This window comes from Rhynchophorus ferrugineus, unplaced genomic scaffold (assembly GCF_030347505.1).
Source record: "Rhynchophorus ferrugineus isolate W39M unplaced genomic scaffold, kcgeb_rfMv2 rfM3, whole genome shotgun sequence".
In the NCBI taxonomy this organism is placed as follows: Eukaryota; Metazoa; Arthropoda; class Insecta; order Coleoptera; family Curculionidae; genus Rhynchophorus; species Rhynchophorus ferrugineus.
Genome location: NW_027472582.1, coordinates 53,572,221 through 53,593,504, shown reverse-complemented (window position 1 = coordinate 53,593,504; position 21,284 = coordinate 53,572,221). Strand labels below are relative to the sequence as shown.

At 32.6% G+C, this 21,284-nt stretch overlaps 3 protein-coding genes across 3 annotated transcripts; all 3 read left to right on the top strand.

The window, feature by feature from the left end:
• The first annotated feature begins 529 nt into the window (after positions 1–529).
• LOC143193460 (odorant receptor Or1-like) lies at positions 530–1,520 on the top strand. The gene is made up of 5 exons (XM_076399677.1): positions 530–765; positions 820–919; positions 1,024–1,128; positions 1,184–1,339; positions 1,396–1,520. Exons 1-5 carry the CDS (start codon positions 557–559, stop codon positions 1,450–1,452), a joined length of 627 nt encoding a protein of 208 aa, XP_076255792.1. The 5' UTR covers positions 530–556; the 3' UTR covers positions 1,453–1,520.
• Positions 1,521–5,543: 4,023 nt separating this feature from the next.
• On the top strand, positions 5,544–12,290 carry LOC143193681 (odorant receptor 2a). The gene is made up of 7 exons (XM_076400002.1): positions 5,544–5,574; positions 5,621–5,692; positions 11,137–11,377; positions 11,438–11,537; positions 11,643–11,747; positions 11,799–11,954; positions 12,005–12,290. The coding sequence occupies exons 1-7, from the start codon at positions 5,544–5,546 to the stop codon at positions 12,059–12,061; spliced, it is 762 nt and encodes a 253-aa protein (XP_076256117.1). The 3' UTR covers positions 12,062–12,290.
• A 4,594-nt stretch (positions 12,291–16,884) lies between these two features.
• On the top strand, positions 16,885–21,261 carry LOC143193599 (uncharacterized). Its single transcript, XM_076399918.1, has 3 exons — positions 16,885–16,966; positions 20,767–21,006; positions 21,062–21,261. The coding sequence occupies exons 1-3, from the start codon at positions 16,916–16,918 to the stop codon at positions 21,206–21,208; spliced, it is 438 nt and encodes a 145-aa protein (XP_076256033.1). The 5' UTR covers positions 16,885–16,915; the 3' UTR covers positions 21,209–21,261.
• Positions 21,262–21,284: the final 23 nt, after the last annotated feature.

The window sequence follows — 21,284 nt, the reverse complement described above, 5'->3', positions numbered from 1 at the left end:
TATATTGGTTTTAGTGTATTTATTCGCAAACAACGACCTAAGTGCCAGAATTGTGATGGACGCCTTATTTATGTTTTCTGAAATCGGCATAACTATTTTCAAGTACGTAACTGTGCGGTTATACCCGGAAAATACGAGAAGAAGTTTAGAGTGGTTGGAAAACGACATGTTTAATAGCTATTATAATGATCATAAAAAAATTGTCCAGCAAACTTCTAGAATGTGTCGGAATACATACATTTGGTTTTTGATTACTTGTATGATAACATTATTTAGCTGGGGTATCAGGCCAGTTTTTTATGAAGAAAAAAGATTACAGACAGCATTATGGTTACCTTACGACCCATTTAACAATTCTTATATATATTATTGCACATTGTTTTACATATTTTTATGTGAGTAAAATATGCATATAATCATTTCATATTAACTTTTAATTATTCAGAGTAAGCATTTTTCCATTTATTAGGAAGTTTTGAAATATTTTATTTTTGCTATGCCTTTTTACTATTAATTATTTTTAGGTGTTTCCAATGCAGGCTTTGGAAATTCCTCTATGGATTGTTTGGTCGCAGGATTAGTGTGTCAAGCGGCAGGTCAAATTAAGTTGATTAAAGCAACTTTACGCGATGTTATAAAACATGCCGATGAACATGTATCCAAGTTTAGTGGCAAATTAACTAAAGATGAAATTATTATATTAAGAAACCAACATATGTATGATGATATATGCCAATGTGTAGATAGATACAACTTGGTCAAGGAGTGTGTGATGAATAATAATATAATTATAAGTTATAATTGATAATTTTTTTATAGATTTGTAAATGATATAGAAGATACATTTTCTGCGGCTTTATTTTGGCAATTTGGAGCTAGTGTATTTGTAATATGCTTAGGTTGCGTACAATTTTTCTTTGTAAGTAGTCTTTATAGTTAAGCGAAAACGTAATCAATAATGTACCACTACTTAATTATTGATTTTTATTATATGACATACTACATATATTTTAACAATTAAAGGTAGAACTGTGGACCTTCAATTTCTTTTCCATTGTATCTTTTGTAATTACTATGAGCTGGGAAGTGTTTTTATATTGTTACTATGGATCTTTGCTTTCTAATGAAGTATATACTTGATTATTATTATTATTACTTTATAGTTATTTTATATACATTTTAGAGTGATACTCTTATCATAGATATTTATATTACAAATTGGTTTGATTTGGACCAAAAGTGTCAAAAAGCTTATCTAACTATAATGGAAAATGGAAAAAAACCATTGGTCATTAAAGCTGGAAAAGTGGTTGATTTATCATTGGATACTTTTGCTACGGTATGACTGGTATTGTATACTTTTAACACACACATTCCAATCAGATATATTTTTAGATAATGAGAAGATCTTATTCTGTGTTAGCTGTGATTAGTAAACTGATCGACAATTAATAGAAATATTTCAAGTAATCCAAGAACATTTAACTTTCAACGTATATTTTATTTGCAAATAAATCTTAGTGCATCTTTATTTATTTTATTATTTCCAATTACCATTATAAGTTGAAAGAAATTATAGATTATAATGTATGTACCTGATGATTTAACTTGATATTTTCTTTATTTATTAGGCTATATGGCCTGACAGCTCATTGCCATTTTATACTTTTCAAATAATTAGATCCTCTACTATATTGAAAAGCAATAGGAAGACATCTCTTTGGCAAACACCGGTTCGAGTCAAAAATGAACCTGACACATACAATAGTAGAACAAGTGTTTATCAAAATGTCTTATTTTTCATTATCGGTTCTTTAGCAAACTATCTCCAATTTAATTTTTTTTTGTACTCATAACAAAAAAATTTTATTATATAGATGGGACATTTATTTCTTATTAGTTTTGATTTCCATTCTTTGACTGTTACTTTCCATATTTGATCGCAGACGATGTACTCTCTGACGGCAAATTTGCGTAAGGAGAAGGTGAATTGGCTTTCAAGTCAACAACGACAAATTTTGGCGAAAATCTATGAACATATTCGATATTAACACCACTTTAAAAACTTTTGTTATTGTGAAAAAATTGATAAAAAGGAAATTCGCGTGTTGATAAAATATTGCTTTTTGAAGGGAAAAATACAGTTGAAGTACACTGCCCCATAAAAATCAACCATCAAGTATTGGTATGCTAAGTTTAGACGTGGTGAAATGAGCACCGAAGACGGTGGACACAGTGGATGCCCAAAAGAGGTTGTTACCGAAGAAAACATAACAAAAATCGACAAAATGATTTTGAATGACCATAAATTGAAATTGAATGAAATAGCAGACACTCTGAAGATATCAACTGAACTGTACATCATATCATTCACGAATATTTGGGTATGAGAAAGCTCTGTGCAAAGTGGGTGCTGCGTGAGCTCACTTTTTCAAAACAACGTTTCAAAAACAACGACGAGTTAATGATTCGGAGCAGTGTCGTTATGTGATAATGGGTGAAACATAGCTCCATCATTTCACTCCGAAGTCCAATCGACAGTCATCCGAGCACACGATAAACCCGCTCCAAAGCGGGGGAAGACGCAACAGTCGGCTGGCAAGGTTATGGCGTCTATATTTTGGGATGCGCATGGAATAATTTTCATTGACTATCTTGAAAAAGGAAAGACCATCAACAGCGACTATTACATAGCGTTATTGGACCGTTTGAAGGACGAAATCGCCAAAAAAACGGCCGCATTTGAAGAAAAAGAAAGTGCTGCTTCACCAAGAGAATGCACCGTGTCACAAGTCAGTGAAAACGATGGCAAAAATCCACGAATTGGGCTTCGAATTGCTTCCTCATCCATCGTATTCTCCAGATCTGGCCACCAGCGACTATTTCCTGTTCTCAGATCTTAAAAGAATGCTCGCTGCGAAGAAATTTTCGTCACATGAAGAGATAATCGCCGAAATTGACACCTATTTTGAATCAAAGGACAAATCGTACTATAAAAATAGTATCGAAAAGTTGGAGGATCGCTATAATCAGTGTATCATCCTTGAAGGGAATTATGTTGAATAAAAAAAAACTAATTTTGGCTAATAGCTAATATTTAAAAAAATGTGTTTTACTATAGTAGGCCGGGGACTTTTCAATTGACCTGTTAAATACATAATTATAAAATAATTGTTTCATAATATCAATTTTTAAGACTGTAATTACGTGCTTCGTCTTACCATATAAAATTTATTATGCATCTTACTGATACGTATTAAAATTGTATATGTTGTGTTATATATAATTAAGACATAATATGTAAGCTGTATATTTTACGTCATCTTACAGTAGTTGTATGATTTTTATTTCCGAAAATGTCAGATATATGGATCTCAGATACAAAATGAATGTATCCCTTTAACGGTCTATCTAAATAGTTGTATTATGTTCATGCAGCGTCCATGCCCGTATTCGTTTTAGCTTGTTTGTTTGCTGAGAGCGACTTAAATACTAAAATAGTGATGGATGCTTTATTCATGTTCTCCGAAATAGGCATAACTATTTTGAGGTATTTCTTTTAAAAGGTAAAACTTTGAAATGGTTTAAGTACGATATATTTAAAACTTGTTATGAAGCGATCTCTCAATTTATAGATTTAGATTATAGATTACCTCTTCGTTTATTGAATATCGCTTTCTTTTAAATAATTTTCTTTACATTTAGTTAACACTTTTTTGGTAGATTTCTGAACACTTTCTTGGTAGATTTCTGAATACGAATTTTGTTCCGTATCTGTACGAAGGTATCTGACAATATGACAAACTTTTTAGTGCGCTTTCTGTTTCCACTATTCTTACAGCTGGAATGTTCGCAATGAAGGAGGTTCTAAACCTTATAATCTCATTTAATAATCATGCTAAAGAACCCTGGCTTATGCTTAGGCTCTGACTCCCTAAACTCACTACAAACTATCAATAATGTATTATCCTGATAGTCGCTAGTGGTACAAATTCTGGAATGATTCACTCTGATTATGTCCAGATACAAATTCATACCTGGAAACAAATTGAATTATAACCTCGTCAAAAAACGCTATTAAAAATGATCAATAAATTATATTATAAATATATTTCCCCATTAATAAAATTAAACAGGCTGCTAATTGGTCACTGTCAATTTACTAATTCCTTCCTAGTGGGTCCAACTGAGCGACCTCTGTGTCCCAATAGTGAGAAATCAATGTTAGTCTCCCAAGTTTTAAAAAAATGGACGAGCTTATTAACTATCCGAAAATGTCACGGCTTGCTTGATTGATAGAGGGATGTGTTCACGTTTTGAGATAAAAACGTGCCTAAATTATTAATTTCCTTAGGGAAATCGGTCTTTATATTAAAATCTAATTTTACCTGGTATACAGTTTCATTTAAAGGTGACTTTTTATTAACACAGTTTTATTATTAATTTGCTTCTCTAGATATTTTTTTGTTACGATATTTATTGTATAGGTTTGATTATTGATTTTGTTTAATTATTTTTAATTTTTAAGCATTATAACTGCTAAATGTCTCCGCCTTATTGTTTTGGAATGCACAGCTGGCGCCTTTCAGCTTACGTTAATATTTATTGGTCTCTGTTGACAGTCTCCAGAAATGCTAAAGCATTGGGGGGACTAAACCACTAAAATCATTGTTCGGAATTAAAGAGGTTCAACCGTTCCTTAGCCTCTTATATTGGATCGGGATCATGATGGTACCCCGAAATCTCATCCAAAATGATGAAACGATGCATAAAATCTTCCTAATACTTTAGAATTAAATTGACATATCGAATGTAATGAAATACACCAGTTGTAGATATTATGAGGAAAATCATTTAAAAGAAGACAGGATGTATAGTATGCTGCTAAAAATTTCTTAACTGGTTTGAAGTTTACTGATAATAGTGCAAAATTTACTAATGCCGATGTTAAGACTTCCAACATTCTTCATCATATTCGATATAGTGTGAATTACATATGGCTTGAAAATGAGTGATAAAAAAACAAAAATATTAACAACGGATGGATTACCTGAACATATGTATACTTCGAAACAAAATCTATTATAATACTAAAAATACTATTATAATCTGAAAATATGTATACTTCGAAAAAAATCCAAAACCAGCAAAAAGGGGCCAGCAAGCAGGCCCAGAAATATATAGATCAAGGTGATACAGAGAGATTTGGAAAATAGGACATTAAATTATCCAAGCCTAGAATGATTGTGGTAATTCAATAAAAGTTCCGAAATTTGGAAAAGAATATTTGAAGTTCTTCGACTTATCTCCGAGTTCCAGCTACGGATTGATGCTGATGATAATGATGAAGATGAGTTAAATGCCTTTTTGGTGTTCATGCATTTTTCCTTCACACACATCCTTCATGTGGGTCGTCTTCAAGGCTTGTACGATCATGTTTAAACAAGAAACAACTGATTCACCGAAATGACATTTTCGTTTTTGTTACGAAAGATAAATAATCAAAATTACGTCGAATTTTCAACCCCACTGTTGACAAATAGATGTTGCTCTGCGATCTTATTGCCCAAGCTGGTAAATAACTTAAAGATGCGTAACTCTATTTTCACGATATTTATAGGTAGTTCTAATGCTAACTTCGGAAATTCTTCTACGGATTGTATAATTGCTGTATTGATTTGTCAAGCAGCTGGTAAAATTAAGTTAATTAAAGCAACACTGCGTGATATTATCCAATATGCATGAGTATGTGTTGAACAGTATGTATGAGTATGTATTGAGATGAACTTTATAAGTTGAAAAACTAGTTTATATATATGATGATATTTGTAAATATGTAAAATGATATAATTTGATTAAAGAGTAAGTAGCGCGTGTTATATTTTATTTTTTTGTAACATGCCTGATTTGTTACCCTTTCTAGTTTTGTAAATGATGTTGAAGACACTTTTTCAATAGCTTAGTTTTGGCAGTTTTTTCGTAATCTGCTTGGGTTTTCTTCAGTTTTTATTAGTAAGTATAACGTTAAGTGTAGTATTAAATCATAATCATTATTAATACATTTAATACTTAGTTCGAACAATAAAATTTTTTTTAAATATTTTTAAATTAATTGCTGTTAATTGTTTTTTACAGGTTGAACTGTGGACTTTTGATTTCTTCACCATTGTATCATTTGTGATTACCATGAGTTGGGAAGTATTTCTCTATTACTACTACGGATCATTGCTTTCTAACGAAGTACATAATTGATTATTATCTTTATTATGTTTATGTCATAATCATTTTTAGAGCGATACACTTATTACAGATATATATTACGAATTGGTTAGATTTGGATTTAAAATGTCAGAAAGCTTACCTCATTATTATGGAAAATGGGAAGAAACCTATAGTTATAAGAGCTGGGAAAATCATTGATTTGTCTTTAGACACATTTGCTGTAGTGAAAATGTTTATTTTTGAAGCATGCAAACTGAATGAAAATATTTTTAAATTCGGAAATTTTATTCTGTACTAGCAATCATCAGTAAATTGATCGACAATTGATGAACATATTCAGAGTTATTGTTTGTGGAAGTCAAAGAAAACGTGACGTCAATGTGATCCGAAGATTTTCTCGGAAGATTTCAAATAAAGAGTTTGAATATGATTGAAGCCAGCGGGGAACCCTAAGGTACGCCAGCTTTGATTCATTTTTGTGTGGAAAGAGTTTTCCTAATTTTGATCTAGAAAGATCTGTTCAATAGATGTGACTTGATGAGAGCTTCACGCCAGTCAAGAGCGTGATGTATATGTAGTAGTAAACGAGTAGCCTGATGGACAAATTAATGGTGAGCGAGAAAACTTGAATTGTTCCTTAGGAATGATGTTATTTCCTTTTGTGAAAGAGTTGAGAGCGTAGAGTATTGCCCTCTCGGCAAGCTTTGCAATTGCACCAAGAAGACTGATAGACCCGTAAATAGATGGGGATGGTGTTGCTCCTTTCTTGGGAATAACTGCTATATGTGTGTTTTTCCAGGACGCTGGAAACTGTTACACCCTCATAATAAAGAAGGGAGATCGTCCAGTCTTTGGTCCGCGAGAAATGAATTTCTTCATTTTATCGCTCGCCAAGTCGAGACGGCCTCCCTGACCATCTTGCATGATCTGTTCGCTTCCCTTTTGTCCGAAGCATCAAGGGTGAATCGAGCTAGATCATTTTTAATACGAATTTCGCATTTAATAGAAGCGGGAAGGTTATTTCCCCATGGTTGGGGTTGGGGTTAGCTTGGGTACGGCTTCCTCGAGCTGCGGATTGCAGGAGAAAAGTTTGGCAGTTCTCTCAGTCGGTCTTTTTCTTGAATCTTGTAAGTGGGACTTGAATGGTGGACGATTGTGGACGATGATCAGAATCTAGTTCATCAAGGACTCGAACTTCGGAAAGGCGATTTACGTCTTGAAGAATAAAGTAATCAAGAACACTTGCTGCGCCTTGAGAAACTGATTTGGGATGGTGGGTGGGTTTCATCTGGCAGGACAAGATCATAGTCCAAATATGCACTTATAGCTACCGTGCTGTTACCTCTATTCGTTCTGGAGCACCCCCAGGTGGGGTGGTGAGCGTTGCAATCGCCACTTATTATTTTTGAAATTTTCCTTCGACGAATGATCAGTAGTCTGTGTACTATAATGCAGAAGATTTCTTATACAGGTATGTACTCACTAAGGGGGTGGTATTCTTGGGTATCGATTTTAATGGAGGTTGTTTCAAAATTGTTTGCTGGTAACGAGAGTAGGAGCTCCTTTTTGACCCTTTTTCTAACAAGAATGGTGGTTTCACTGCCTCGATCCGGGGTTCTATCGTTTCTGTAGACGTAGAAGTGTTCGAAAGAGAGATGATGCGAGGGATTCTAGAAAGTCTCCTGGATGAGAGCGATGTCCACATCGTAGGTTATCATGACGTCTTTCAATTTTGCTTTTAATTTTTGGGCTAGCTTCCTGTTACCTTGGCTGCTCAATGTCGAACCTTGTGGAAGTCTGGTTTCGATCGGAATTTTTGGTTTTCTCGGAGTAGAGCTGCAGTTGCAACCGGTGAAGTTTGCAGTGTGATATTCGCCACATTTGCTGTTCTTTGGGGGTGCTTCTGGGAATTTGGTACAGGATCTAGTGTCGTGATGGACGGCACATTTGACGCACCGAGGGGGGTGGAGCAGTGAGGCTATCCACATCGGCACCAAAGCGGTGGGATCAGGAAGATGTATCGTTCTTCGTAATGCTAAAACCTATTAAAATTGTTACATTGTTGTCTTTTGAAATTGAACAACATATTATTATAAAAATGATCAGCAATAGCGAGTAACAGACCAGTCAATTACCAAGTTCAATGTTCAATGTTGAAGTCGATGGTATACTTGGCTTGAGTGGCATATGGCTTCGAAATACTGGAAAAGTTCGAAAATGGATGCATGTATTGCCATGTTGCCACAAAAAACGAAAAAACTTTGTAATTCTATAACTATATAATATGTATATGTATGTCTTCTATAACTTTGTAAATAATGTGATTAATACAAATTATATAAATTTTTCGTAATCAATTCATTTTAAAAATGAATCAAAAAATCAGAATATATACCTAAGAACCTAACATTAATAATATTCGATCATTAAATACATAATTATAAAATAATTGTTTTATAACATTAATTTTTAATATCCTAAGTATCTGATACGTATTAAAATTGTATATGTTGTGTTATATATAATTAAGACATAATATATAAGCCCCTTATTTTACGTCAAGTTATAGCAGTTGTTTGATCTTGATGTCCGAAAATGTCAGATATATGGATTTCTGATACAAAATCTATTTTGTACCAACCATTTCGCTTGATGCTTAGACCATTGCAAGTATTTGGAATGTATCCCTTTAACGGTCTACCTAAATGGTTGTATTATGTTCATGCAGCGTTTTGTCATTGCACCTTGACATTGTCCATGCCCATATTAGTTTTACTTTATTTGTTTGCTAACAACGACTTGAATGCTAAAATAGTGATGGATGCTTTATTTATGTTCTCCGAAATAGGCATAACTATTTTGAAGTATCTGACTATCCGACTATATCCAGAAAATACAAGGAAAACCTTGAAGTGGTTAGAACACGATGTATTTAATACTTATTATGATGGCCATAAAAAAATTCTGGAAGAAACAAGTAGATTATGTAGGAATACATATATTTATTTTGTGATCACTTGTGTGATAACGCTGGTTACGTGGTGTACAAGACCATTATTTTATGATGCAAGAAGCCTACCGACAGCGTTGTGGTTACCTTATGATCCATTCAAGAATGGTTGTATATATTATTTTACATTGTTCTTCATATTTATAAGTAAGTAAAAAGGTAATTCTTGACATTTGAATATATTTGAATATACTGGGTCGTTTATAAGCTCGCATAACATATAATTTTTCAATACAATTTTGTTCGGCTTCAGTACACTTATTCCAACGATCTTTCAATTTATAGATTTCATTACTGTATTGGTTTTCAGGAAGTAGTCTGTAAAATATTCTCTAGCGCAGATATTATTACCTCTCCGTTTGACGAAAATCGGTTTCCACGAAATAATTTTTTGATTGCATTTAGCCAACCCACTCATTTGGTAGATTTCTGAACACTAACTTAATACGGAAAATCCTATCGAAAGTATCTAAACCTTATAGTATCACTTAATAGGCATGCTAAAACCTAGCTTATGCTTATGCTCTGGCTCGCCAAACCCTCTACAAACTATTAATATAAAGTATTTTCCTGTTAGTGGAACAAATTATTGAATGATACAGTCTGATTATGCTCAGAGAGAAAGGCATACCTGGAAATGAAATGGCTTACCCTAATCAAAAACGCTATTAAAAATGGCCAATAAATTATAAATTCATTATGTTATAAATATTTTCCCCATATATAGATCGTAAGATAGTGTACAGTAGTTTGAGTGCCGTTAACAAGTGCTTATTTTCTTCTGCTATTTCTTTAGGAGAGAGAATTACAAATAAAATTAAACAGGCTGTTGATTAGTCACTGTCAATTTACCAATTCCTTCCTAATGGATCGAATTGAGCGACCTCTGTGTCCCAATTGTTAATGATCAATGCCAGTCTCCCATGCTTTAACGAAGTGCAGAAATCGTATTACCCATCAGTAGAAGTTATGGCTTATCTGATTCACCGAAGGAATTTATGTTCTTGTGTTCAGATCTCAAAATGTGCCCAAATTATTAATTTCCTTAAAGAAATCGGTCTTTATATTAAAATCTAATTTTTATCTATACACAGTTTTATAATTTAATTTGTTTGTCTAAATATACTTTTCTGTTTTTAATTCCCGAGCATTATAACTACTAAATGACTTTGCCTTATTGTTTTGGAACGCGCTACTGACGACAGGGTTTAGTTCTTCAGGTAACAGGAATGTTTCTAACTCTCTGTTGATGGTTTCCAAAAGTGTTAAAGCGTTGGAAAGACTAAATCAATAATATCATTATTCGGAATTAAAGAGGTCTAACAGTTCCTTAGTCTTTTGTTTTGGTTTGGGGTCATGGTGGTACCCGAAATCTTATCCAAAATGAAGGAGGGATTTGGGAAATAGAACACTAAAGTTATCCGAGCCCAAAACGATCGTGGCAATTCAACAAAAGTGGTGAAAGATTGGATCCTGCGACTGTAGCAGCGACTTATATCGAAGCGTCAGCTACGAATTGATGATGATAATAATGAAAATGAGTGAAATGCCTAAAGTTTCTAATTTCGTTCTGTTTCTAGATCGATCGACCGTCTTATCCAAAACTGTATCCTGTATTTTTGCTGTAATTTTTGGTGTTCATTCATTTTCGTTTCACACACATCCTTCAATTGGATCGTCTTCAATATTATGCGATCACTTTTAAACAAACCACACAAACTATTGCTTTAGAAATACAAAACAATTACAATGACTAGTTCAAATTAATAATAAAGTTATAAAGAAAAAACAACTGATTCATCGAAGTGACATTTTGGTTTTTGTTAAAAGATAAAATATTAAAATACACTGTTAACGAATAGATGGTACTCTGCGATCTAACTATATTTCCACGATATGTGCAGGTATATGTAATGCATGCTTCGGAAACTCTTCTACGGATTGTATAATTGCTGGATTAATTTATCAAGCAGCTAGTCAAATTAAGTTAATTAAAGCAACACTGCGTGATATTATCAAACATGCTGATGAGTATGTATCCAAATTCGGTGACAAATTAACTAGAGATGAACTTTATAAGTTTAAAAACCAGTATATATATGATGATATATGTAAATGTGTGAAACGATATAATTTGATTAAAGAGTAAGTAACGCGTTTTATATTTTATTTTTTGTAACATGCCTGATTTGTTACCCTTTCTAGTTTTGTAAATGATATCGAAAACACTTTTTCAATAGCTTTGTTTTGGCAGTTTGGAGCTAGCGTTTTCGTAATCTGCTTGGGTTTTGTCCAGTTTTTATTTGTAAGTATAATGTTAGGTGTAGTATTTAATGATAATCATTATTAATACATTTAATACTTTGTTCGAGCAATAGAAAATTTTAAAAATATTAATGTTTTTTTACAGGTTGAACTGTGGACTTTTGATTTCTTCACCATTGTATCATTTGTGATTACCATGAGTTGGGAAGTATTTCTCTATTGCTACTATGGATCTTTGCTTTCTAACGAAGTACATAATTTATTATCATCTTTATTATGTTTATGTCATAACCATTTTTAGAGCGATACACTTATCACAGATATATATATTACGAACTGGTTAGATTTGGATTTAAAATGTCAGAAAGCTTACCTCATTATTATGGAAAATGGGAAGAAACCTATAGTTATAAGAGCTGGGAAAATCATTGATTTATCTTTGGACACGTTTGCTACGGTGAGAATATTTATTTTCGAAGCATACAAACTGAATATAAATATTTTTAGATAATTCGGAGATCTTATTCTGTGCTAGCAATAATCAGTAAATTGATCGACAATTGATGAAAATATTTCTATTAATATTGAACTCACTGCAAACGGCACATTTAAAAACACATTCAAAATATATTTCATTGATAAATATTTTAGTCTTAATTCCTAGTGTTCGAATTATTAAAGTAAAGCAGTTTATATGATATAATTAGAGTTATAATGTATAATTAGATAAATATTTGCACCTTTAGATGTTAATTTACAATCACAAATACCACAATAAATATGTCAAGTGCAATATCCGAATTATTTAATCCGTCATATATACAGAAACCTCATTAATAATAAAATTGTACTTGAATAAAAAATAATTCTCATATGTTTGTATATCACGTTAGACAAAAAGCAGAGCAGATCAAAACTCAAAATCGAGGAACTGTACTTGCTAGTTGAAAGATACTCTCAACTGAGCTTAAGATAAAAAATATTGGTTTATTTCATTATAACGACTAGTAATTCATTGCTACCTAAACAAAGTTCTACGATTAATAACCAATACTTATCGCTATCAACGAAGAACTGCACGATTACTGATGAATTTTATGCAAAATTTCGCCTTAAAACTGAAAAAAAGTTATTATTTACTGATATACCTACTGGATAACTTGCAAGAATCGGAAGATTAAAACGAATCAAGCCACACGAACCTGAATACTCTATAAGTTTTACTCTCAGTTTTGGCTTAAGTAGTATAACTTTATTTAAATTTGTGAATTACATACCGTACTCGTCTTGCTTATATATTTATACATTTACAATAGAAGAGCAGTTAATTTGTAAATTAAGGCTGTACGAAGCATATCTAACGTAGGATGTGATAAAAATTAGATGTGGTACTTGATGTGGGAACATTTATGGCGGTGTTCTACCCTAGAAATTTTAAACAAAGATTTTAAAGCTATAACAATGCGCGACAATTAAGGGGATTTTTCTAAATATAAATGATTTTCGGATATATTATTTAATCTACAAATAGGTAACACCTAGAGTTAGGGATTGTTTTGAAAGGGTATTTGAACAATATTATTGGCACAATATGTATTAATCAACCTATTTTCCATAATTCTCTGTAACTATTTGCCATATCTCGACAACATAGCGTTACAGTCTCTAAAGAATTATTTTGGTTTGGCAGCGATCCAATCGTCGATCCATTTTCGCACTTCTTCAACATTTCGAAATCGCGTGCCAGCCAAATCGTGCTGCATCGATCTGAACAAGTGGCATTCAAAAGGCTGATGGGTAGTTATTTTAACAGTGTACACAGTATCCTTCACAAATTTTGCAACTTGTAGCGAGGCGTTGTCATGAAAGAGGATGATTTTGCCTCTGTCATTCGCTATTGCTGCTCTTTTTTGCAACAGTATATCATTCAATTTGTCTCACAGACATCGGTAGACATCTGCAGTAACACTTCGTTTACTTTTAGGATCTTGTAATACACTATACCTTGTTGATTCCATCATATGCACAGTCATAATCTCGGCCATGCATATTTTGATTTACTATCAATGTGCTCTCCTGGACTCCGATTATTTTCACTTAGATCCACTGTCAGTTTCAATTTATCATAGAAAACATTTGTTTTTTGTCTGGCAGGTAATGAAACCGCGATGTTGAAATGGTTCGAAATGAAACGTTTTCGGAAAAGATCCGAAAGAAGAGAAAAAGGCTACCACACGAAAATACAACTTCGAACGATTTTATTATTGCAGTGTCTTGCCAGCCAGGCAAACAAATAATAGTTTTATATGATGCATGGTGATTGGCATTGAAAAGTAGATCTACTAGTACAATTCTAAAGGCAGAGTGTTTTCAGTGTTTTTCAAAATTCTGAAAAACTGTAAAAATTATTGTATAGCTGTCAATCTAATATCGTTCTTTCGACACGGTATCGACATGTCAGAAATATTGAAAAGTTCTACATAATGTTTGAAAATATCTACATTAATATATATATATGTATATATTGTACTATTGTTTCTTAACAAATGCCTTTTTAAAGAAAAAAGTGATTAGAATACATGCAAGAACCGAGCAACAATATATTCAGATATATTTTTCCTGCTGCCAAGAAAATATAAACCATGTATTACGAAATATTTTAATGATGACACAACATATTAACATACACATATGATTTTAACATATTACTATTATCTATAACAATATATATCCACTGAAATTATTATAACAAAAACATATTTATACATTATAGTTTATTAATAGTAGGTTGCGCTTAATAATAACAATAAAGTATAATTGAAGGGTATTAATAATAAAATCAATTTAAAAACGATTAGGCAGGCGTCGTTTAACTTTAAATAAGCTTTTGGTACAAATATTCTGATATAAATTACTGTAATTACATTAATATACGCTGCTAAATAAAAATATTGCATTTTTGTTGTATATCAAAACATGTTTACATTACAACAATGTAATTACGATATTATGAAACAATTTAGGGATTCTATTACTACAATAGTTTTCGGAAAGCCTGTACAATACCCCTGTTTATATTACGTCATTTTTGTTTAAATTGATAATATTGTTGAGCTGTCTCATATTTACTGCTTGTAAAGAGTAAGACTTTAAGCAGTATCGTCAGCGAACAGAGGGAGTTGTTATTACACCTTTGCATTTAGAGATATTCGTATTCTGAACTGACTATCAGAAATATATAATTTGAAAATTTGACTTACTGGTTTAAGTAGTTAGAGTTGCTATATCGAGGAATTGGGATATGTTTTGATCTCGATTTTTTTTGCGATTAGATCTGTAGTACGATGTACTTGATTAATTATTGAATGAGGCCTTTCAAGAGGACCTTCTCGAGTAGTTTCTATATGATTGGCCGCAGTGGCCGATAAGAAGTTTTGTTCTTTGGATGATTTATTCTTGCGCTGTAAAGGTATAGATGCAGTGTAGCATTGAATAAATCTGCAAGTTTTATTATAACCTTTCTTGGTATTTGTTAACTATTTAGTTACTTATTAGATCGTAGTCTGGCGCTTTTTTGGCATTGACGATTTGCTGAATCGCGTTATTAACTTCCTTTGGAGTAGATAATGTTTTATATCTATCAGCACGATGTAGTTGGTTATTTCCGTTCTAAGAAGTATTAGTACTAAGAAGTTTTTGTAAATAATTCCATCTTTTCGACATACATTTTATTCACCACCTAACATCTACAAATCGGCCAATTTCAATTGATTTACTGTCAGTCTTCCAAAGGATATAATTAGTTCCGAATTAGTTCCTAAATTGTCTAGAATTTCAGAAACATTTAATTTTCGGCAATACCAATTTTCTATTTGATTTGTTTATCTAATAGCACAATTTTATCTGTTGGGACTCTGTATTTTGTTCATATTTTACGTTTTGTTGTTACGCGTTCACTAATTTCTAAGTCTCCAGTGTTTTTTTTTTTGATACCGGGGTATCTTTTAAGCAAATTAAATTGGTTTTAAAGAATTATTTTTATTTCAACCTTTATTGCGAAAAATCGGTATAATGAATTTTATTCAAAGTATTGTCTATCTAGAGTCGCTACTTTTGTCCCATCTTTCAGATAATCCTCTATCTTTTTACGGATTCGATCTCGAAATGTATCGATGTATCTTTTGACGCTATCCACGAATCGACCGATTTGTTATTATCTTCATAAGTGATGTGATTCTCAAGCTTGTCCGAATCATATGTCAGAACAAGTAATAATCAGAAGGAGCAAGGTTTGGATAATAGGGCGGGTGGTGTAGTAATTCCCATTTTAATATTTTCTACAATGTCTTCACCGATTTCGTAACATGTAGTTGAGCGTTGTCATACGGAAGAATAAAATTGTTGTGTCATAATTCGGCAGTCCTTCGCGCAGTCCCCAACTATGGCTTCATCGAGTAATGCCTTCAAATTCTCTTCCTATTTTTTTGTCGCTCTTTGTCTTCAGTGTCAAAATCACCACTTTTAAAAAGTCGAAATCAGTATTCGATGGAGCATGGTTGCACATTGAAATCGATGGAGCATGGTTGCTATAAACTTCACACAGCATTTCATAACCTTCAATTGCCTATTCCTTCCAATTGAAGTAAAAAAAGTAAAACTTTCCGCAAATGCGTTTTAATCGGCTCAAATTCAGATATTCTCAATACACTGAAAATAATTTTTCATATCATATTTCGACAAAATAACATATACTAAGAAGTGAAATCTGTCACTGGGACTTTAACATGAAATTGGTTTCAAATGTACAAGATCAAATTTAATAATGAGAACACTGTTAAGAATCCTTTAAAATTGGGCTCTGAACCACGACATTAAACCTACTGAATGGCGAGTGACCAACTTGGAGTTGATCCCAGAACGAATCCAGCCTTACCCAGCCTGCTTAAAGGCCTGACTGGGACCATTTTTCTTTTCTGATTCCCTAAGGATAATCACACTTTTTAAACAATTACAAACATAAATTTCAGCCATGCCCCAGCAGGATTCAAACCCATGACTATCGCAACAGTAAGAGGACCTCTTTGTCGCATTGCATATCTAAAAAATCTAATACGAAAGGTAATTTCTATAATTTAGATTAAAAACTAATCCATAACCCGCACTTGTATAATTGTTATGTAGCATAATTTATGTGAAAAGAAAAATAAACATTATATATAAACACCTTTTTTCAATGTTCGTTCAATTTTAATATCTCAAATACAATCATAAATGAAAAATAAAATAATGGACAGTCATTAGATAGCAAAATACTGCACATCGATTAAACTTTCAGATAAGATTTTGTTGGAAGTAATTTAGGTATAAATACTATTGATGACTAGTACATGTTAACAGTTTTGTAAAAATTAGTGAAAAATGAAATTTGTTCAAGGTTTGTTGGTGACTGCAGTTTTATGGGTATCAAATGTAAGCAAAATATGTTTAATATTACTTTCTAAAGATGAACAGGTTTTCGCGTTATGTGCGCGATAAGTTTACTTGGTGTATAAATAAGTATAAACAGACTGCTTTATTAAAAATATTTATAGTTAGAGCAAAACTTTCATATTATTTAGCAGCTTAAAACATCATAAATTTAATCTAAATTCTTATAACTTCTATACCTCGAGACGGTTTCTAAGGGTCAGTATTGCAATTATTCTTCCGAAATAATAAAAAAATAGGCATAAGACTTCAATTTAGACAGTTGACGGTTAATATTTGGTAATTTCTGTCAAGTAATCATGGAATGACCCTATTATCAAAATGACTTCAACTTGGTCGATTTTATATTGGGACTTGGGTCTGTAAGTATTTTCCCATGGTCATAAAAACGCCCTTTAATCAATGATGTGTTTGGAAATATATCATAGTTTTAATAAAAAAATTACAGGATGCTGACGAGCAGGTAATACATCCAAAAAAGTTACTATTTAGTGTGTATTTTAAACTGGTGGTGTCACCTGACCATCTTTTTAAATAAGTTGAAAAGGATGTTGATAAAATCACTATCATCAACCACTAACAGTATTTTATTACAGATTGAATGATGAATTGAATGAACGTGGGGTAAAAGTCCCGCTGTCATTTTGATTGCCTATAACTTTGCTCAAAGAACAGATAAGTAAGTTTGGTTTTCATAAAAAGTTTATTCTTTAGGTTTTTTTTTTCGTTATGATTGAAAAATTATATCCGCTAAATGGTGACCGCGATTCGCTATACAACTTTCGGCTCTTTTAAAGGCATTTTTCAGACATCCTGCAACATCTGAAGCTGAATTTTTTCAATTTCGTGACGAATATTGTCCTTAAGACGTTAAATCTGGCGCTGTTAAATCCGAAGATCTGGCTAGTCATGCTAAGTCGTCACTTCGTGGAAAAGCGTCCTTCAATAAATGAATTGTTGAACGAGTTGTGTATGCTGTGGCCCTATCTTGCTGAAACCATATGTCCACTAGTCCTTGCCCTTCCATTTCAGGCACAAGAAAATTTCGAATCGTGCCATGATATCGTTCAGCAGTAATAATAACAGCAACACCTTGGTTATTTTCAAAAAAATTGGAACCAATGATGTTTCCAGCATAAATACCACACCATACAATTATTTTTACTGGATGCAATGGTGTTTCATGAATTAATTGGGGATGCTGTGTTCCGAGAAACCAACTGTTCTATTTATTGACGTGTCCACTGAGAAGAAAATGGGCTTCATCGCTCATTATCAATTTAGATTAAAAATCTTCAATTTCACCAGACGGTCTTAGGATTGCATAATTGTACTCAACTCGTTGATCAGGATCTCTCGGTAGTAATTTTTGGACTAAGTGAATTTTATACGGGAATATTTTCAAATCAGTTTTCAAAATTCACTTTAAACTGCGTCCAGAAATATGTAATGTTAAAATATGCGTTGTCTTCCAGAATGAGGCCTGTCTGCTGTTGTATCCTACTGTCGAAAGTTCGCATGTTAACGATAAATTGTGGTTTTTTGAAGCACTGGACGATTAGGATATTTTTCACTTAATTTCCGCTGAGTGGCAATAATGAAATGATTATATTTAATCTAGTAGTAACTATAATAGTAACTATTTCTGCTCGTTCTTGTTGCGTATATTTATCGATAATAAAATTTGGACGTCTACATAACACAATGGTTAAAGCGGGACTGAGCTAAACGTTATATAACACAAAATGGTAGCGGTACTTTTGCCCCACCTTATATAGGACATGTTCCAGCAGGACCGCACTACCCGCCCAAAAGAAGAAGTTACGATAGACATTCTGCATGGCCGATTTGAGGCTCCTATTTTTCAAATCGCTTTCTTCGTCTTGATTCATGTGTTTTTCCCGCTGTTCTTTTCTCTTCTTGTCTTCCATCCCAAAGATCGATTTCTTGTGGCGAAGTCTGTGAGAAATTCATTCAGCTTTAATTCGACCGACATTCAAATCATTGTAACCTGCGTTTATGAATTTACTCCTCAATTATGCACTGATTGTTGCTTTTTAATCAAATTACACGTAGAATTTACCTTAATCACCGTCTTTAAAAGACTTCTAGCTTGCAGTGGCCGGCCTGAAAAAGTGTCGGAGCCGTATAGAAGGAGTAGCAGGATAAGCGTTCGAAAAAGGCGTAACATTTCCAGTCTTCCACACGAATTATCTTAGAGAAGCAAAAGTTCCGGTAGCTTGGCCGATTTGGCTTATTACTTCGGCGGTAGATGCAACTTTCTTCTCCTGTATTACTGACTCTAACAACTTAAATTTATGCACTTGTTCTCTAATCTGTCAATTTTCAATACTTTGGTCTTTTTCTTATTAACTCTGAACCATGTTGCTCCGCAATGGGAATAATATCACGGAGATTGATAAAAGACTCAATATACTACGAATATAGCGAAAAGACTGTTTTCGCAAACTTTTAGTATAGTAACATTGACTACTATCTTGAAAAGTAGTGAACGACATCTTGTTGGCGAACACTCGCTCGGTCAGTATTTTCATAAATACTTTCTCGATAAATGATAGACATTTATACTTCAATAGTTTTTAGAATACATATCGTGAAGCCGTTCAATCAATATTTACCCTACCGCCCTTAAAGATTTTTGCCATTTTGTTGTTGTCTGGACATAATTGATCTACGCAATATCGGTAACGACAGCATTATTGTACTGTCGCTAGAGAAATGTCATAAAGTATATATAGAGGTTTTACTTAAATAGGCGAAACTGAGGAAATGTTTTGTGTGGTTCAACAAATGCTGGCTCTGAGAACACTTTTTTGATTGGTTCACTTGTATTTCCCTACAAAGGCATTAGATTGGCTAATTTCTATAACACGATTGTTTGTTTCTACGGTTTCTTTATGACTCCATTTTCGTGTGTCTGACATTGAGTACGATCAGTATTTTTGTGCCTTAATTATAATAACTATTATTTGATTGTAATGTGTATTAATTCTCAAAAGTGTTGTGTATTCAGTGTATGTGCGGAAATAAAAAAACAGAAGTCGTTTTCCTTGGAAGAAACAACCCAAGTTAACTAGATTAAGGATATGTGTGTGTGACTTGGCATTGCTTTTACTTGTATTTTAACTTTTTAATATTTTATAATATTTGTATTTATATAGAATTCTATTTTAATAAATTTAATTTAATATAATTAATTGTTTTCAAAAAGTACTTTTGGGTTTTATTTCAAATTTAATTGTCCAGTAGAATATGACGTCAGAGGTGCGTATGAAATCCTCAACCAATGAAGTGCTTTCGTAATAAAATATTTTCTTTACAGGTCCCTGTAATGGTCATATAAACTAACCAATGAAAGGCAGCGAAATAAGGTTCTCAGTGCCTTTCTGCTGAGACCACGCAAAACAATTATGAAATTAATAATTTATATATTACTCTATGTGAAACGTTTAACAATTTAGCTCGCGGTAACTAGACCCCAATTTTTTTGAATCTTTTCAAAGTCCGAGAATTATCCCATTGTAGCGATCGTTTGTTTTAACCCTCTCAGAATAAAGAACTTATAATATACTGAGACAAAGACATATAAATTGTGCGATTCATACGCGTCACATTATTTAGACGTAAGCAATGTTGCCAACATGCAACAACATTTATTATGTTGCATGGTAATTATATTATTTTGTCTATGGCCTGTATATAAACAAAAATTAGACATGGTGCTTTTAATTATTAATTAACTTTGAATCTTCTATTATTAGGTGGTAGGATCTTCCAATGAGGAACAAAAAACTCCATTTATATTTAAATTACTAACACCATACGCTGATGATGCCCACTTCAAGATATGTTTGACAGAAAATGATTTAACGATAGACGATCTGGTTACTAAAGGACAACAACATCAATTTTCCGAGAAAAAATTGTGTTACATAAAGTGTATGTCCTTGAAAGCAGGCACTCTTACACAAGACGGAACCATATTAACTGATAAAGTTAAAGTAAGTTGTAATTTTCTGGATGTTTGTTTCTATATAATCTAATTACATCTTGCAGGAAAGTTTATCGCAAATCGAAATATTTACACCGTCAGACGTCGATACCATAACAACATGTTTAAGGAACATTACCGATAAAATTATAACTTGTAATGATACAAACAAAATGATAAAATGTTTTAAACCACCAAATTCACAGCAATAAATATTTGTATAGTAGTTTTTTTTTGTTAAAATATATTTGTTAGTTATGCAGCATTTCAGTGTTTTTTTTAATATTT

What these genes read in the sequence shown, in the direction of transcription:
- LOC143193460 (XM_076399677.1), top strand. Translation starts at nt 557, where the DNA reads ATGGATTGTTTGGTCGCAGGATTAGTGTGTCAAGCGGCAGGTCAAATT. An exon ending in AGATACAACTTGGTCAAGGA is followed by an intron (nt 766 to 819) that starts GTGTGTGATGAA and finishes ATTTTTTTATAG; the next exon opens with ATTTGTAAATGATATAGAAG. An exon ending in GTTGCGTACAATTTTTCTTT is followed by an intron (nt 920 to 1,023) that starts GTAAGTAGTCTT and finishes TAACAATTAAAG; the next exon opens with GTAGAACTGTGGACCTTCAA.
- LOC143193681 (XM_076400002.1), top strand. Translation starts at nt 5,544, where the DNA reads ATGTTGCTCTGCGATCTTATTGCCCAAGCTG. An exon ending in GATCTTTGCTTTCTAACGAA is followed by an intron (nt 11,748 to 11,798) that starts GTACATAATTTA and finishes AACCATTTTTAG; the next exon opens with AGCGATACACTTATCACAGA. An exon ending in CTTTGGACACGTTTGCTACG is followed by an intron (nt 11,955 to 12,004) that starts GTGAGAATATTT and finishes AAATATTTTTAG; the next exon opens with ATAATTCGGAGATCTTATTC.
- LOC143193599 (XM_076399918.1), top strand. Translation starts at nt 16,916, where the DNA reads ATGAAATTTGTTCAAGGTTTGTTGGTGACTGCAGTTTTATGGGTATCA. An exon ending in CAGTTTTATGGGTATCAAAT is followed by an intron (nt 16,967 to 20,766) that starts GTAAGCAAAATA and finishes TTCTATTATTAG; the next exon opens with GTGGTAGGATCTTCCAATGA. An exon ending in TATTAACTGATAAAGTTAAA is followed by an intron (nt 21,007 to 21,061) that starts GTAAGTTGTAAT and finishes TACATCTTGCAG; the next exon opens with GAAAGTTTATCGCAAATCGA.